This window comes from Liolophura sinensis, chromosome 7, assembly GCF_032854445.1.
Source record: "Liolophura sinensis isolate JHLJ2023 chromosome 7, CUHK_Ljap_v2, whole genome shotgun sequence".
In the NCBI taxonomy this organism is placed as follows: domain Eukaryota; kingdom Metazoa; phylum Mollusca; class Polyplacophora; order Chitonida; family Chitonidae; genus Liolophura; species Liolophura sinensis.
Genome location: NC_088301.1, coordinates 9,132,299 through 9,151,430, shown reverse-complemented (window position 1 = coordinate 9,151,430; position 19,132 = coordinate 9,132,299). Strand labels below are relative to the sequence as shown.

At 39.5% G+C, this 19,132-nt stretch overlaps 1 protein-coding gene across 1 annotated transcript; it reads left to right on the top strand.

Annotated features, from left to right (window-relative positions):
- The first annotated feature begins 4,528 nt into the window (after positions 1–4,528).
- On the top strand, positions 4,529–13,258 carry LOC135470620 (excitatory amino acid transporter 1-like). The gene is made up of 8 exons (XM_064749656.1): positions 4,529–5,034; positions 5,721–5,763; positions 6,916–7,009; positions 8,907–9,102; positions 9,963–10,196; positions 10,990–11,184; positions 12,587–12,721; positions 13,084–13,258. Exons 1-8 carry the CDS (start codon positions 4,529–4,531, stop codon positions 13,256–13,258), a joined length of 1,578 nt encoding a protein of 525 aa, XP_064605726.1.
- Positions 13,259–19,132: the final 5,874 nt, after the last annotated feature.

Genomic DNA, 19,132 nt, shown 5'->3' with positions numbered 1-19,132 from the left:
GATTTAACGGAATTAAAACTTTGAATTTCAGACTCACACACAATGACTTTGCACTTCGTTGTCCATGAAACCAATTGTGTGCGACTGTATTGAGGGAAGAACTAACATGCAACGAAGCATGGACAGATCAGCCGATGAGTTGGGGAATTATAGGATATGTTGAAAACCAATCAAAACACATTATTTACGAGTCACGTGATGTTTCCAAGGACGTCTACTTACCTCTGTCACGTGACAACTATGGAGACGATTGGACTAGTCGGAAGTAATATCATATATGCGTGTGCGCGAAAACAATGGGAAGGCAATCGAAAGTTTTTTTATCCAACTAAATCTACAGTACATGTTATTCGGATAAAAATACAATCCACCTGAAAGGGTCATATCGAGACTGATGTCTGCCGACAAAGTCACCCGTATTTCTTTCTAGCTTTTCGTTGTGTAAGACGGGTCGGGAGTTAGAGGTCACGTGACCGCCCCTTTGTGTCTACACAAAATGGCCCGCCAATGTTACAGCATTGGGAAAAACCCCACATTTTGCCACTTCACTAACAACCAGAAAGGCCTAGTTTCTTCAAAATAACGTCACGAAAGCTGTGCAGAATTACTCACATTGCATTTTCTATGCAATAAGGTTAGGAGGACCGTTTTCTTCACCCACGCCGGAGATCACGTAGCTTCCGACCTGTCTAACAGAATGCAGATGTATTCACAATTCAGAAAAATGTTTGTGTATCAGTGCACATCAGACACAACACTGGAATTTTGTTAATACACAAATGTAATGCTTCAAAATAATCCATGAGGATATATATATATATATATATATATATATATATATATATATATATATATATATATATATATATATATATATATATATATATAATATATATATATATATATATAATAAATTTTGACTTAAGCAGAGTTAGTTTTAGACGAATGGCATAACATTTGATTATTCGCAGTTTTTTAAACCGACAAGACACCACGGAAGTGATCATGACTCAGCTAGATGTTCAAATGGCGCAGTGTGAAATTGGTCGCCAGTAATTCTAACTTCATTTAGACATCTATCTATTTTACATTTTGCGTGCTATATATATTTATATTGCGTGCTACAAAATCTCCTCCAGAGTTATCCTACAACTACATGTGATGTTCAGGTATTATAACTGTCAATGCGTAGATATAATTGTCTCCATGATAGCGTGCATATAAACGGATGGAGGAGACTGGAGTAAATCACAGACCCTCGCCAAAATTTAATTTTGAACAACACTGGGGTCACGGTAATGAGACCTTAAGTGAGGTCAGAAAACACCAAAAACTCAATCTTTGTTTGAAATAATACTTTAAACACACCCATTCTCTTTATCTATGCACTTGGTATTCTTTCACACGAAACAGGTTTATTGCCGATTGTTGATTAAATAGTTCCGCGCGAGGACACCAGTGGTGAGGCTAATCCTAAATAGCCTACCAAAGGTCAGGCTTATCTGGTGGTGGCGGTGTTGTAAACCGTGCGCAGAGAGAGGCACAAGCGCAGTAAGGAGTATGCCTTTGGTGTGTAGTGGTAGAAGCGCAGTCCATATATTCCTTGGGAATAAGTGTTTTAGGATCTATTGGAAATGGATTTTAAGATTATTGATTTGAAACCCAATTTGTGTTCTACTAGTGGTATATGAATGTCGGATCTGACGTCTCGTTTGTCATTTACACAAAATAGCTGTTTCCAGTGAGCATGACCGGATTTTCTTGCTTCGAAACAAACACACTCATGCTATGTTAAAGCATTTAACCCTTTGCAATTGATGTTTTATGGACGGTAATTGTATTGCTAGCAGTTGTATTTTTGTATTGCTAACAGTTGTATATAACACATCATGGTGTTTGGTCGTTTTCGTCTTCTATACATGCGAATGCCATATAATGAACTCCAGAGCACTAGTCGTCCCTGTATCACGTGGTATATAAACAACCTGTACATACATGTAAACACGCCAATCTTATTTGTGCAACACAGCGCCGGGTCAGAACCCTTGTGACATGGATTTTGGTAACACTGAACTAAGCACTATTACAACTGTACGAAGGGGCTTATTGGTTCCCAGTCTCAGTGATCTATGGGATTTCTTACGTTTTCCTGTTTTTGGAAGAAAGGTTCTAGACTTCTGAATTTGGATCACCACATACTCCTGCAGATCAAAAAGAGTAGCCCTCAAAAGGTTTGAACCTAATACTAGCATTGTGCTATGCTATATAACATTAAATCTTACAGAAAGTCTTACATATGCGCAAGGGGTTCACAATACTACCTATTCTGATGAACTTTGAATAAGCGTCGATGTTAGAATATATGGCGTTATTGCTATATATATATTAATCAGCCACTTTTTCACTCTCTGCCTCTCTTCCCCGAACCCCAACAACTATTTTAATATCACGATTAAGCTGGTACGCAAACTATTTGTTTCTTTTTGATTCAAAACCTGTTTCAAACTTAGCATCACAATTTAAACAACATTCAAAAGCTACAAATACAGAAACTCCAAATACATCAGTTTGATATATTATTTTAGCTACATGTTAATAATTTTATAAAACGTATAATTAATTTTCCATTTTCTAATGTTCTTGTTCGAGGCAATAATCTAATTACATCGATTATAATGTCCACTGTACACAAAATTGTAGATACAGGTAAATTCTTTTAAGTAAAGAAATCGTCCGTAACTGCCGATTTTCCTGTCTTCCTAATTTTTTAAATTAAAAAAAAAAGGGTTTAAAATATGAACGTTTTAATAAGGTCAGTGATAATCAATGCACACATTTAATTGGGGTTTTTTTTACTCTAATTTATCAAAACGACAAGGTATAACAAACTTTTTCCACGCTGGAGCTTTTGAAACTATATTTAATATTTTCTTGTTAGCCATATTGCCCGTACAGGGTAATTTTGAGTTCCTGAGATGACAGTAGTTGAGACCATAACAGACATATTTAAGACATGTAATATGTTGACTGTGCAGTCCAAGTCTGCCTGAAAAACCTACTAACTGTCAGGTATGGAGCTTAGTCCTCAGTTCGTGATTGGAAATTGATTCAAAGGTGATCTTTTCTGTAACTTTCATGTGGCAATACATAGGTAAGCATGCGGTGAAGTAACGTTATACTGCTCTAATATCAGATGACCTTGTTCCGATCTTATGCTCCACATTAATCGCTGAATCATTACACTGATTTCCCTAGATCTCGGTGCTGTCACCTGCTGTGTCCTCCAAAATGTCAAAGGTGTACGTGATGAAACCATGTTCCTAGCCAAAAATTGCGATGTGCGAAATTCAGGGGCTCTCCCAGTGGAAGACTTGGCTACAGTCTTGTTAGTTGAAGCGTCATTATTTCCGCATAATGAGGTGATAAGAATTCAAATAGCGGAGGACCAGTCTGTAGGTCACGTAACCAAATCATTAAAACAAAGGTTGGAAAATGATTTTGTGTTCCCTCGTGGACACTGAACATTTTTGGCTTGGGCTTGCCCCTCAAAAGTCCCGTGCATTTCGGGAAGGGGTCAATAAAGGTTAAATAGGGGTCAAAATTAAAATTTGTTCAAATTGTTCCAACATATATCAAATTAGTCGTCTTGTCACGAGGAATCCAAAAATGTTATACCTTGTTATTTCAGAATGTTTCACATTTGTCTGTCCCACAAGTTGTGGACTTATGTATTTATTTATTTATTTGGTGTTTTACGCTGTACTCAAGCACAATATATGGACTGTGAACGTTGGCTAACTTGTTACCTTGTACATTGGCCTTGGGAAATGGACGCATTCGCCGAGTAAAAACAAATCAGTCTCCGCTGTTACTCCGCAGCGCTTGTGACCTATGCCTGTAGCCTTTAAACCCCTTTAGTAACAACAAAATAGTACGACTTGGACCAACTTGATTTAGGTGGGCATTGTCCCTCATAGTTCACGGATTATTTACCTGCCAGAAAAGCAGATTCAACAAGCAAGAAAAATCAAGTGTCACCCGATTCACAAAAAACAATACATTTTTGACTCAAATTACTCGACGGGAGGTTGGTGCGATTTGCTCTGGTGGACAGACGAAGTGTGATTTAGTACAAACGCCCGTTTGTAGGGCACCCACCCAAGCGTGCAACCAGCATTGTGAAGGTGATCAGCATTCGTTACCTGGGTACTGCCAGTCACCTAAATTCTGAAACAGAATGTGACTTAAATAATGCGGAATAATGTGATACAGAGGACTGCACCACCTAATTCACAAGGTGTCTCACTTGCACTTCATTTGGGAAATTGTTTCAAACAGCGCGACACTTTCGATGAGGTCGTTGATGTATTTTTGAGTCACGTGTTCATGGACTTCTGCTTTTCGATAGAGTAAAGCCCAGTCGCTGTATTTCTCTCCATCCACAAGTAGAACTGTTATTAGTGGGAGTAGAAGAACGCTTCATACAACTTTACTTTGGCTTTTACTTTAAAGCGGTTATTCTTATAGGATGGAGCCCCTTAATCCGGAGAGTGACCTTGTTAGGAACGCAGAAGAGAGGGGTAGCAAATCACTGTCCAAGACTATCACAAGGGAATGTTTCGTGGGTTTCCTGAAGTCCAACTTGCTGGTGTTGCTTATGGTGGTTGGAGTTCTTGTTGGGGTCGCCATTGGGGTAGGCCTGAATTCTATGGACCCCAAACTGACCCAGCGAGAAATCGTGTACCTTCGTTTTCCCGGGGAACTTTTTCTGCAGAGTATGAAGATGCTGTTAATCCCGATCGTTGTGTCAAGTCTCTTGTGTGCTACGGCCGAAATCGACATCCGGTCTTCAGGAAAGATTGGTCTTCGGGCTCTGACCTATTACATCTCTACCCTAGTGCTTGCGTCTCTCTTAGGGATAATATTAGTGCTGACGGTCCGTCCGGGGGATAGAACAGGTGGGCGGCCAAACTTGGCCTCTGACATCCCCTCCCCATCCTCAAATCCAGGCCTCGCCTTCATGGATCTCTTCAGGTAAACATTGGTGTTACAATTTATGCATGTTACCTTTTTTAGCTGCACTTACCTTTTGTAACGCATAGTAATATCTATTTTCTGGCGCATGCGTCACGTGGTGCCAGGCTAAATGGGTTGTACAGTCACTATGATTCTCAGCACCACTCATAACCAGTTTTTAAAAATGAGTGCATGTTCGAAACCAGAAATGGCTTGATGGTTTGCGGTTGGTTTATCTGTTAAAATGCTGTTGTCTCATTTTCGACAAGGTTTAAATGCACATCTGGCCTCTCAAGACTGTCGGGTGTTACAGTATCATCGATTTAATCCATCATAGTCTTTAATAAATATGCATGTAAAAGAAATACATGCATTTCTTCAAAACACATATAACTTACTCTACAGGATCGTATGTATTTATTTGGTTGGTTATTTGGAGCTACGTTGTACACACCAATATTTCAGCAATATGACGGCAGCCTGGTTTATGTGTGGGGTGGAAGGGACCAGCGACGACTGGGTGGGAACCTGCAACATCAATGGTTCAGTATATAGATATACAGATAAAGCCAGTATCATCAGTTTAATGAAGTATTGGCGTACATGCCTCGCAAAGTTAAGGTTATTCTACAAGTGAAAAGTACGTCTATCGTCTATATATCGAAAGACTGCACCATAACATCAACTTAAATTATGTTTCACAGGAACATGGTCCCGGACAATCTTGTTGAAGTTTGTTTCAAATCGGTAAGCGATTTGATGTACATTGTTCCAAAGTGTACTAAGATTTATACTTCCAATCGGTAAGCGCTTTGATGCAAGTTGTTCCAAACTGCACTGGGATTCATGCTTCCAGTCGGTAAGCGCTTTGATGCACGTTGTTCCAAAATGTACTCAGATTTAAGCTGTATGAAATCTTTACAACCGGCATTATACTACTTATTTTTATTGGGAAGATGCTGCCAATACTATTTTGACTAACCGATCACAGTACTGAACTCGTGACACCAGCACACTCAGCTATCAAGTCCCACTGTCTGCATTAACACCTGTCGTCATGGATTTCAAACAAAATGCGCTTCCCCGAATGTCGAATGAAACTACATCTGGGTTCTGGTGTTTGCTTATGAAAAACGAGTCTCCCCATTCTGCCAAATGAAAAACGTTATAGTTTATCTAGTTATTTTCTTCTCAGTATTAATTATACATACAAATGAGAGTTACAAAGTTAAGATTAGCTGTTTGTTAACTGCGTTTGTCAGTCCTCTAGACAAAGTTTATCAATGAATCAACCTTAAGTCGACCAGATCAAACAAGCGTGTCTCCAATTAGCATTGCTATCCGAATATGTTAGCGCAGTGTCACTACATGAGAAGCACCACGCACGCTGTTGAAACCGTCCGAGTACACTGAGTAGAATGTAGCATGGACAACGAAACCAGAGCTGCAACAACAGTGTAATAGTGGCAAATGGTCACACGTTATGTTGAAATCCGGCCTCTTGTCAATTAATCTATATGTTCTTCAGTCAAGTTTTATTTTAACGGTTCACATAAATGCAACTATTGCCACGTGGTATTGATTAATGTGTTCACCATGACAGTTTGTGAAGTAAGAAAGTGACCAAGAAAGGAATCAACCTTGTTTTTACAACTCCCTGTAAATGCTCATAGAAGTATACTTTAATCAGAGTTAGGTAAAACAATTGCAGTTATGTTAATAGCAATCTATTGCACATCATTGGTCTATGAATTACTGACACAGTGTTGTCCACATATCCATTGTAATAGCAGATTGGTACCTCAGAACTCTGGCCAAGCTTGTCATAAAGGCAATTAAAGTGACGTCAAACACTGATCATTTATATGCTCATTCATACATATGTTACTTTTCATGCAGAAGAAGACTAGAGAAGTGATAGGCGATGGAGAGACGACTATTGGCAACTCGTCTTCCTTTTCGTCAGTTTTGAACGCCGTGAAAAACGTCAGTGGTAAGACAAGCATATTGTCCCATATCTTAGCTCCTTTCATCTTCAGTAGATTGTGGTCATAATAAGGCCCAGTATGAGCACAGAACACAGCCATTCTAACCCGATAGACCAGAAAAAGGACAACAACAACCATGGAACAGAAATTCTCCTCGGGGCACATGAAAACCGTATTTTGACAATGTGATCATTCTGAAATTAGGGAAAACGGAAGTTATATTCTTCATAATGTGTATTTTAAATACATTAAACTTATTTTATTTCTGTTCGCTAAAAGAAACAATACTGCACACATGATGTCAATTATCCAGGGGAGGAAACTCGTGCGGTTCATCGCATGATTTCTACCTGGCGTTTTGTAAGCTGCCTACATGGCCTCCGGTACATAGGGAATAATGTGAATCATTAATAAGCATTAGGTGGAATTCCAGTAAAACTAAAACGATTATAAGACATTTGCCTCCTGTTCATTCAGCTCTATGTGTAAAGAAAGCTTTTTGTCCGTTTTTTATTTTGCTTGTTTATAGATGTTTACACCTAAATAAAATAAATCTCAAAAAAAAATTGAAGAAGCTCGTGTACACAACGCAGTATGTATTATTTCACTCTTACTGTATATGATTTCCATGCTTGTCACTGAAGAAAATAAACTGTCTATTTCCGTATGTTTGCCCCGCGCATGAAAAAAATAAAATTGTTTTTATCCAACTTCAATCAAGTTAGAGGAGATTGCATCCGGCCTCTTCCATATCCCAGGGACCTTGTATGTATGTGTGTGTGTGTGTGTGTGTGTGTGTGTGTGTGTGTGTGTGTGTGTGCGTGTACGTGTGTGCGTGTGTGTGTGTGTGTGTGTGTCTGTGTGTCTGTGTGTGTGTGTGTGTGTGTGTGTGTGTGTGTGTGTGTGTGTGGTTTAACGTCGTGCTTATCAATTTTTCAGCCATATGACGACAAGGAATTATTTGGACCATGTCTCGAAAGAAACAACCAAATAGATCACATACATGCGTATATATTGTCATATACATGAGAAAATGCGCCATGAGATTTCTCACGTAAATGACGCATAGCCTCTACGTGTGCTATACCATTACATGTACATTGCACCTTTCTCTACAACAAAATAAAAAATAGCATCATTTAGGTCGTTGTAACGGAGCCTTATTTTATTTGTTTGATTTGTGGTTTACGCCGTACTCTAGAATATTTCACGTATACGACGGTGGCCAGCATTATGGTGGAAGAGAGCCGATCAGAGAACGGGTGAAACCCGCGACCATCCGCAGGAAATAATACATACTCCGTGTGTACAGGTATGCCATCAGGAGCTGAAAATGAATTCACAGTGAGCCCACGTGACGACAAAAGGTAAAGTACTGCGGCTGTAGAAGAACCTGGCAGAGGTGTTTGTCTCTTGTTTGTTAGAGCCTTGTGTTCATTAAAACTGTGTGCCGTTAATTTTAGAATACATTTTGAAAAATCAAAAATAAACCATGTTCTAGTCCTTTTTTTCCCGCTTCCCAAAGTGCACTTATCACTAAACGTGAACATAGCTATCACTCAGCCTAATGGATTCCACGGAAAATACGTGTATAGGTCAGATTACGTGTGCTCGGCAAAAACGGAGCCCAGACTGCAGTTTTATGTCTGCCTTTATCTGTTAAATTTAAGCGTTGCTAAAATGTATTGTCAATGTAGCAGATTATTCCAGCGCACATAATCTATAGATACAGCACAAAGATTGTATAGACCAATAGTAAATTATCTTGATTACACATGTCAAGGTACATACGGTTTAACAACAAAATATCCATCATCGCTCACACAACAAAACTAGGCGATTCATAAGATATCACTGACAGACTGTAAATTCAGGTTAATTTAAAATTCGTTGAAATTTCAGACGAAGATGCAAAGAAGCGAGGACAAGTAAAACTGACCGTTGAAAACGTGGATGGTATCAACATGATGGGCCTGGTTGTAGCCTCCATACTGTTTGGCTGCGTCACTTCCGCTTCTGGAAACGAAGCCAAGCCTTTCTTAGACTTCTTTAAGGCTCTGAGAGTTGTCAGTTTTAAGCTCGTGGCAATTTTCATCTGGTGAGTAATTCCACATTTCCACTTATATCTCAGACTGAATGACTGGCTTGGACGCTAGACGCAGCCTGTCATTTTAACAAGAGACATATCAACAATAGATGCATTGTATTTTGTATGTATAACTGCACTTCCAGAATGATTCTTTTGATGCCAACAGTTAGTCTCGTCTTCACAAAAAATACGCAAGTGGTCGTATATGGCGGGGGAATCAATTAGAATTAAGCAAAATGTGTCACTTGAAAACAACTAAATTTTAGGTGAAATACGGTAGTTAAAATTGTAGTCTATATCACTCTGTACTTCATTACAACAAAGTCAGCAACGCACTGCACAAGAATCAACATATTGTAGACAGGTCTTGCAAAAGTCACCGATTCCCGTGTACTCCATTATAATTTTCATATTAATGGTATGTTTTGATGAAAACTACATGTATTCACATTCGAGCAATAATCTCGTTGAGCGCTTTTAGATATATCTCTTCGCAAATTTCTACAAAAGATTGCATTTGGAATGTGAGGCACTTTATTTGACTATTGTAGATTATTGATACACGATTTTTAAATCCGGCCACCTTGTGGCAAAGTTAGTTATTTACTAAAGATCGATGGTTTATTCCTGGCATTCCGATTCATTTACCTAAGAAAGTCACTGCCAACTTAGAACTGAAGTGAAATATTCCTGCTCTCGGCTCAAACCATACGAACACACTAACCTATAGACAGCTATTATTTATACGAAGCAGTTTTTTTTGCAGGTTACCGATTTCATGATGGTGGTTTGCTCGAAGATTCATAAAAAGATGTGTGGTTTGCATGTGTGCTTTGTTCTTCATGCCGTGGTTGTGTTCGTTTTTACAGGTACTCGCCTGTTGGAATCGCTTTTCTCATTGCATCCAAGTTAGCGGAGATGGACGACCCAACAAAAACATTCAAAGATTTGGCCATTTTCACTGTGACAGTGGTGGTCGGCTTATTTGTTCACGGCTTTATTGTTTTGTCTCTGCTATACCTGGTTTTCCTACGCAAAAATCCCCTCAAGTTTTTAGTTGGTATGATACCAGCTATTCTCTTCGCTTTTGGGTCTGAGAGTAGGTAAGCTTTACACATGAGTAATGGTCTTTATATTAGATGAGGTACGTGTTTGTCTGATTTTCAAAATTATTTTTAAACGTTAACAAATTACCTCCATTTTTTAAGCTTTGAAAATAATTTCTAAACCCTTCACAATGATTTTAAATGCTTTATCCCGAATTAAAACTACAAATACAGAATAAGTAGAACGTCGGCACTCCATTTAACCCACTCACAGGTCAAACTGATTAATACCAAAATGACTGCATTTGCCCTCTTTCCATGAGGTCGTTATTACATCCGCTATGAAGCAGACTCTCTCGATGCTAAGGCGCTCGGTCCAGGACTGTAGACACCCACAGTGTAATAAAATCCCAAAACGTAATAATTATTTCACTATGGTTAGCACTTGCTACCCGTATTATTACATTATAGACAGCAGTTTCTACCTGTATAGTGTTGCATTATTATGTAATGAATAGCATTTTCCATCCATATTGTAATAAATATTACATTACGGGTGGCCTCTTTGAGTGCATTCTGACCTTTATTCCATGTGTGTTACACTATGTGCAGTCCTGATCCATACATGTTTATGAGCGCTACATCAAGGCGTTCCATAATGTAATACACCCGTATTCACATGAAATACTTGCTCAAACCTGCTTTTGTCTCTTAACGCATGATGTTATCAGGTAGGGTTCAGTCGAAAGTTTTAAAACACATAGCTTTCATAAGAACTTTCGTCTTTGGTAATCCTTGGGCATTTTCTAGAGGACACTGTTTTTATGTTACATCTCCATCTTCTTCACAGTAGTGCCACTCTGCCAGTCACCATTAAGTGCCTCGAGGAAAAGAATGGAGTGAACCCGCGAGTGACCAAGCTGATAGCGTCTGTAGGGGCCACTGTCAACATGGACGGCACCAGTCTCTATTTCACCATGATGGCCATCTTTATAGCTCAGCTTAACGGAATTCCACTGTCGGCTGGGCAGCTGGTCTCTATAAGGTAAGAATGTACCGAACGCATGCTCTTTCCCGCCTGTTTGCACTCCAAGTTGTTCCCGCCTAAACACATAACTTGGGAATCTCGACAGTGTTGTTAGATCTTAGATGAGTTTCTTTCGTCTTTCCGCTAGCCTTAGCCAATCCATATTGAGCAAAGACTGTGAAAGATGTTTACCCACTTTGCTGGATTTAAAGAAAACCACAGATTCTCCAGCTGGTTCAATGTTGTCTGGATCTATATTTCTACAAAGACCAAAGCGATTTTTTTCCTCGCAGACTTTACAGCAAGAGGGATCATTTCAATTTTGACATTGTAAATCATCCGTACTTGGACAGCAATATACCGAAGGGTCCTGCATATGGCGTGTACACATCTCACCGTGTAGCATTTGTTAGATCCTGTGTGTTGTATGACAATTATTTCAACCCAAGTCACAAGTTATTACTGCAAAAACTAATGTGTCAAGGTTATTCCATCAAACGCCTTCACTCTAAGGTACTTAAGTTTTGCAATGAGTATAGTTCTCTTGTAAGTGAATATGGACAGAGCAGCGAGAACCCCTGGTGCACTGCTTGACGATTGTGTATAATCCGGTTTAATATTCATCGTGTTGAAATAGCTCGCCACATTTAATGTGTGAACAGTTGCAATCAAAGCGCAGCTGAGATGGTTCACGATTTAAATACTGATTTCAGTCATTCGCCTTAAACAAATCCTTTGATGCTTTGTGTAAAAAGTAATTTGAGGGAATTGGCTTTGCGATTATTGACCTGGATCAACCATCTTGGATGACGGCTGGCATACGAATGTCTCGACGCATAAATCCCTAGCTTTGCTTTCAGAAATATAAATCTCCAGCCGATAGTGGTTACGTCACGTGCCTTGTTCCAAACGTGTTTAAGATGCACCTGTATCAAAATGAGCGGTCATCAACCAGAATAACAAACTTAACCTTAAGACTACTTGAAAAGGAGCTCTAGAACGAATATTTTGGTTTTAAGTGCATTGAAAAACGTTATGTTAAAAAACTTAATTAACACCTCTATTTAAGGTATGTATTCCATCAATGGTCGCAAACTTTTACAACTAACGTCATTGATGAACCCACTGGGTATGCAGTACCACTTCAATGCCTTCATTCAGACTTTTCCTCAAAGTCGTTTGACAACTTTCGCCTTTGACGTCATCGATGCAAGCTACTTTATTTCCAGACTGGGCGCTAGAAGTGGCTTCAGGATAATTGTAGTTCAAAGACATGCTACCTCCCAGAAAGAAAGCTGAGAATTTTTGTTGTCCTTTTGTACGTTAGGTTATATCCTAAACGACATATTAATAAATAAAATAAGTAAAAAAAAAACGTTTCATGCATCATTCTGCTTTTACGTAACATTCCTCTCCACAGTATCCTATCCCTGTCGATCGCGATGGGAGCAGCCGGAGTTCCGGGGACCGGAGTGATCTACATGATTATGATCCTCACTTCCATGGGGCTGCCCACGGACGACATCAGCACTCTGCTCGCTGTCGACTGGTTCCTGTACGTATTTCGTAGCTTTTATCGACAGCTTATAGTGTAGCACGATTTGAATACTGCTTTCATTCAGTCGCCTGGAACCTTGCGTGTTGAAAACTGTTGACTGCTTCTCTTTGCATTCTTCCGTCCTATTTTCGTACTTTCTATACTTTCTTAGATTTTAGGGGATTGGTTTAAACGTCGTTTTGGGAATTAGCCTTGCGAGTTTTGACCTGGGTCGTCCTTGTTGGTTGACGGCCTATATATGAATGTCTGTTTCGACGCATAGATTTTAAGAAATTTCACATCCCTTAATTCTGACGTATAAATGCAACACTTTTTGTACAAGATCATTACAACTCTGGTGTTTTAACTGCCTATTGTAGAGCGCGCTGCCGGACCTCCGTCAACATATTAGGGGATGGATTTGGAGCAGCTGTTATAGAGCATTTCTCCAGACATGATCTAAGGAAAATGGCGCAAAGGGAGATAACTGTGACGGCTAACTCGGAAAAGGACCTGTATGAGGAAGAAACAGAACAGAGAATAGTGCCCGTTTGACGAAAACCTCTCCAGATGGGATACCGAAGCAGAGATATGAAACTTTTAAACTTTTTTTATGCTTTAGTGCTATACGTCATAAGCATTTACCATGGGGATACATGTCTTCACTCTGCATTGTCAGCGTTCGCATTGGGACCGGTAGATCCAGGATCAATCCTTGATCGAGTCACACCTAAGACTTTAAAAGAGGGAGTTGTAACTTCCTCGCTTGGCGTTCAGCATGAAGGGGATAGTGCAACGACTGGTTGACCCGTATCAGTATAATGGCTCGGGCGGGGCGGCTTACTTGCCTTCGGTAAGTCGTCTCAGTGAAGCAGCACTAGATAAAAAAGCGGTGGAAATCCGTCCTGCAGCAAGGAGCCACATTACACGTACATGCACCCTAAGGATTCCTTCGTCGTCATATGACTGAAAAATTGTGGTGTACGACGTTAAACTCCAAGCACTCACTCACTCTGTATTGCCATGAACGGAACACCATGTGCTTGTTGCCACTGTTTTGCTAGACGGGACCCTGGTGGAGAGAAGGTGTTCATAACTTACAGGTATATGGTTTATTGCCGCCTCAATGCACCTATTAGGCTCTCCGCCTAACTAATTATGGAATATACACCGTTATACTCAGCTCCAATTCCACAATTGTCACAAAAAGCACGAGAAATACAGGAATTTGTCAGATTCAGTGAAAGATTACTATAGGTTCGAGTTGGAACTCTTTTAACGTTAAAGGTTAAAAAAGTCCTAATGTACCTTGCGACCTGTCACAAATGGTAGACATAACATGGGAGTCTGAAAATACATTGAAAGAGTTATTCAGAGAAGTCTAAAGATGGAGTAAATTCAGGCGTTGAATCTTTGTGAATTTTAGAAGGTCCTAGAAGAAAGAGATGTCATTTGTACCTCCGTGAAACCCCAAGACACGAGATCGAAAAATTCATATCAGCAAGAATTGCCTAACATTTTTGACAGTTACACTCACATCATACTCCTTACAACGCATGTGCAGCGTTCTCTACGCTTGCTTTACATCACTGCCTACACTAGACAAGCTCCACCTTTGGAGACTTCGCCGTGTTCGTAGGCATGTTTGGCCTCACGGCTGGTGTTCTCATGCTGAACTATGTAATCAGTATTGAGCAATAAAATTGTTTCATGCATTGGTTAGATTTATATTGTGCATACGTTAGATAAAGGTAATGCGTGTGTATGACGTATTATTACAATCAAAGGTTAAGAGTTTTAGTGTTTTGACATCACTTCTTTTCTGATCATCGCAAGCCCAGCTGCTCCAGCCTCGTTCAAGATTTCTTTGCAATGTTTCCTATTGGTGACAGTGATGTAAAGCGAACGTAGATAGCGCGGCGTGCGCTTTAGGGAGTATGGGGTCACATGGTACAGTGTTACTTAACTTTCTTTAGCGACAAAGGAGTTCAAACCCAACAGAGGTTGAGAGTTTTAGTGTGTTATCATCCCTTTCTGTCTGATCACCGCAACCCCAGTGACCTCGGCGTTGTTTAAGATTTCTTTGCAAAATTTGCTATTGGTGACAGTAATGTAAAGCGAACGTAGATAGCCGCGAATGTGCTGTTTTACTTAACTCTGTTCAGCGACAACGGAGTTCAAACTCGAAACTCCCTTATTTGAAAGCTGTGTTCAAAATACCCTTGCTTCTATTATTACATTTTCATGAACCAGAGTTCTAAGGTGGATTGTATTTACCAACATTACATTGTTAATGAGACTTTCTTTGCCTCTATGTTTGACTATTGACAAATTCTGCATTATTTGATATTCACAGATACTTATTTATAAATCTGTCTTCAAATACAAAATCATAGCGGTAAAGAGAACAACTTTCAAGGTCGTTGGCGGTAAGCACTATCAGTATGGTCCATAAATTCCGCTTCATAATTCACACATTCCCAATTTTGTTCTAGAAATCGTTTTAAAAGTAACTTTGATATGATTCGCGTGCACTAATATTTCTGATGATGATGGCTTCAGTACACATTACATCTTGTCCTATTATGAATCAGGTAAAATTGGTTTTTGACTGACATTTGTCTTAAATAAACTTTATATATACTTGAAACACTATATACATGTAGATTTGTAGATATTATCTGTTGTTTACTTATTTTATGCGGTTTCTTATGCCATACACAGAGCAGTTTCCAACTTGTCGTCATTGTTAACGAACAAATGCATAGTGTCTACCCCCTCATACATAAGCTCCAATTGCCAAATCGATGTGGAATGAACTACTGCGTGCGCCTCTCTGTTGGCTAATATGCGAATTTCTGTATTTGACACATAGAGATATGCTCTTGTATCCACGTTCAAGAGCAGTATATCAAACAGCCGATGGAGGCAACGGACCAGTGTACAGTTTGTACTCTCCATGCATGGACTATTTGTATGTAATATATGTCAAGTCAAACCGACGGTTTCTTACATGGCTGCCCGAGTCCCCGTAATATTGTTATTATTAAAACATGCTGGCTGAATCTGACAAATTCCTGTATTTCCTGGAGTGTCCCCTAAGCTCATACTCACTGAGTAATGACCCATGATACATATAAATTCAGGGTCTTAAATCCATTGGCCAGGAGCACATCGGGCCAATGACTCAGAAACAGAGCACAATTTTTGTATCGATTGACAGGTGGGGGAGGGTGTTTGGAGGGGAGACTCTTCTACGGCCTTAATTGGGAAGGTCTGCCAGCAATCTGCGGATGGTCGTGGTATTTCCCCGGGCTCTGTCCCGTTTTCTCCCACCATAATGCTAGTCGCCGTCATACAAGTGAAATATTCTTAAGTGGGTGTAAAACAACAAATAAATAAATAAATAAATAAATAAATAAATAAACGGAGGGACTACTGGCTTATAACTTGTACGGTTTGTAACATGCCACATTAATCATACAGAAACATTATTTGTGAGGCGGAATTTTTAACCTTTTGTGGCGGATTTATTACTCTATATGTGGCGAATTTATGACGTTATGTGACGAATTTTAAGATTGATAGCACTGACACCAAATAGTTGACACCTTAACAAATATGAAAACAAGTTGTTATCTACAAAACTAAGGGCCTGCTGTGACATCGTATCCGTTTACACCTGACGATGTCTGTGGATTTTCCCCAGACTGAAATTACACCTCTCTGTGTTCTCTTGTGATGATATACAACCTTTCAACCAGATACACGCCTGTTATACACCTTACAAGCTAAAACCATACCACAGGCCTTTAACCCGGGATATATGAATAACCAAGGGCTGTAAGACTATGCGTTACACAGTAGTAGACTCGTACATGTATACTCGGGCGAATCCAACGTAGACGACAATAAATTGTCTGAAATAACGTTATTTGATTTCCCAGTATAAACCAAACGTTGATTAAGACATTTCAAATAGTTTGTAATGAATAGTGAATAAATAAAACGAATATGGCTATTTTCACATTTTCCAAATGAGATGATTGAGAAAGCTTTTTTACATGGCTGCATATATTCTGGTTTATAAGCCCATTTGCTCTATCGCATCCTCTTTGCTGGGAATGTAAGCCTATGTGCTATTCTGTATCTCAACATTTTTAATGTTAAATTCTGTATAGAAATATTGGTGTCCTAAGAAGAGTCCACATTGATATTAGCGTATTTGTTATATGTATTTGTGTTGTATTTATGTATACAAAAATTGTATACGGTATATGTGTACGGTATTTAAGCCGTATTCAAGAATATTTCACTTATACGACAGCGGCCACTTGTTTTTTGATAACTTTGCTTGTTCATTCACTGACTAGGCGTCCAACGTCGCCACGACAAATTATATACCTGACTGGGCTTTACATTATGAATTGACTTGTTTATTAACCACTGACAACGAGCACGTAAAGCTTAGTTAAAAACGTGGACGAGATCTAGTCTAGCACCGAGTCATTTGGTGCTTTACTGTGCTCTTATGAGTGACACTTAGTCTTTTTAAAGCGAAACAACATGTCAAATACATAAAAGAAATATTACTCGATGGAGAAAATAACTTCTCTGAGGTTTCTAGGTACGGGAGATTGAGGCTTAAGATTGAAGAAGCCATGATGTAGAATGCCATCAATGTTAATTAAGGACAAAAACATGTGGCTCATTTCCAACACTCGAACAGCGTCTTATTAAAATACAGCTGTCTCTTTGCCAGTTAAGATCTACATTGCGAGGCTTAAGCTAAAGTTATCCCTCGCTTTCTGTTCAGTTTAAGGGAGTAAAACATATCGATCGGCCCTGTGCCAGTATAGATGGTTTGCAGTGTAAGTTTGTGTATGTTGCCCAATGTGTGCCCTTACCAGCCAAGGGCCTCTGCCCATCTTATGACGCCTTTAACAATAGACACCCAGTGGGCAATGTACAAACTTACCTCAAAGATAGCTGCCATTCCAAACTATCTATAATAGGAAACACATCTGATAACTCTGCGGAAACCAGTTCTATTGATAACGGCACAAAGTTTACGGACGAACAGAGAGACGGACAGACGGGTGACGTCATGGCACAACCCATAACACCTGCGTACAAAGAACCAGTTACATGGGCTGATGCAATACACTTTACTCATCCGCACGTTTAAGATGGACCACCATGCTCTTTCTCTTTTTTTTTTTGTTTGTTTTGCATTAACTGTTTTTTATACTTCCTGTAATTGCAGGGAATTTTGGCGTATGACAAGTCCAAGAAAATGAACTTTTGAGATTATGCTGACTGACTACCACGTGATATTAAATATTTGAGCAACAGGACTGTGTTTGTAAATCCTTGATTTTCGGCTGGGTCGGGTATAGTACGCCAATTACTGTCTCATACCGGGGCTGAAGACTGGATTGTTTACAAAGTGTATACGAGTATATAAGGCTATAAAACTCCTCCCACCCAACCCTTGTATTACGGAGCCCCTCAATCCAAAGTAAGACATCGTCGAAGGTGTACGTTTTCAGAGGCACAGATCAGCGTCCAAGATGAAGGCGACAAGAGACTGTTGTGTTGGCTTTATCAAGTCAAATTTGCCTGTGGCAATCGGGGCAATGACTCAAAAACAGAGCAGAATTTTTGTATCAATAACCTATGAAGTTTCAAGTGGTGGTGGGGTGAGACTCCTCTCCGACCGTAGGTGAGAAGGTTTGTCAGTAATCTGTGGACGGTCGTGGGTTTCCCCGAGCTCTGTCTGGTTTTTTCTAACCATCATTGGCCGAAGTCGTATAAGTGAAATATTCTTCAGTACGGTGCAAAACAACAATTAAATAAATAGGCGGAGGGAGTACTGGGTTATAGCTTGTGCGTTTTATAATATGCGACATCAATCATACAGATCCATTATTTGTGAGGCGGATTTTATAACTTTATATGGCGGATTTTAATGTTTTACCCTGGACAATCCTGAAAAGTCAAATCCCGGTAATTCGTAAAAGCGATAAATTAGTTTTACTGACAGAGAACTTATAATTCAGGGTAGAAGGTCTCTGTGTCAACTATACTTTTGCTAGCACTGATACCAAATAGTTGACACCTTGACAAATATGAAAACAAGTTGTTATCTACAAAACTGTGGGCCTGCTGTGACATTGTAACCGTTCACACCTGACGATGTCTGTGGATTTTCCCCAGACTGAAGTTACACCTCTCTGTGTTCTCTTTGTGATGATATACAACTTTTCAGCCAGATACACGCCTGTCATACACCTTACAAGCTAAAACCATACCACAGGTCTGTAACCCGGGATATATGAATAACCAAGGGCTGTAAGACTATGCGTTACACAGTAGTAGACTCGTACATGTATACTCGGGCGAATCCAACGTAGACGACAATAAATT

Excerpts from the sequence above, each read along its gene's own strand:
- LOC135470620 (XM_064749656.1), top strand. The coding sequence starts at position 4,529 with ATGGAGCCCCTTAATCCGGAGAGTGACCTTGTTAGGAACGCAGAAGAG. Across the intron at positions 5,035-5,720 it reads GCCTTCATGGATCTCTTCAG|GAACATGGTCCCGGACAATC; the intron begins GTAAACATTGGT and ends TATGTTTCACAG. Across the intron at positions 9,103-9,962 it reads CTCGTGGCAATTTTCATCTG|GTACTCGCCTGTTGGAATCG; the intron begins GTGAGTAATTCC and ends TCGTTTTTACAG.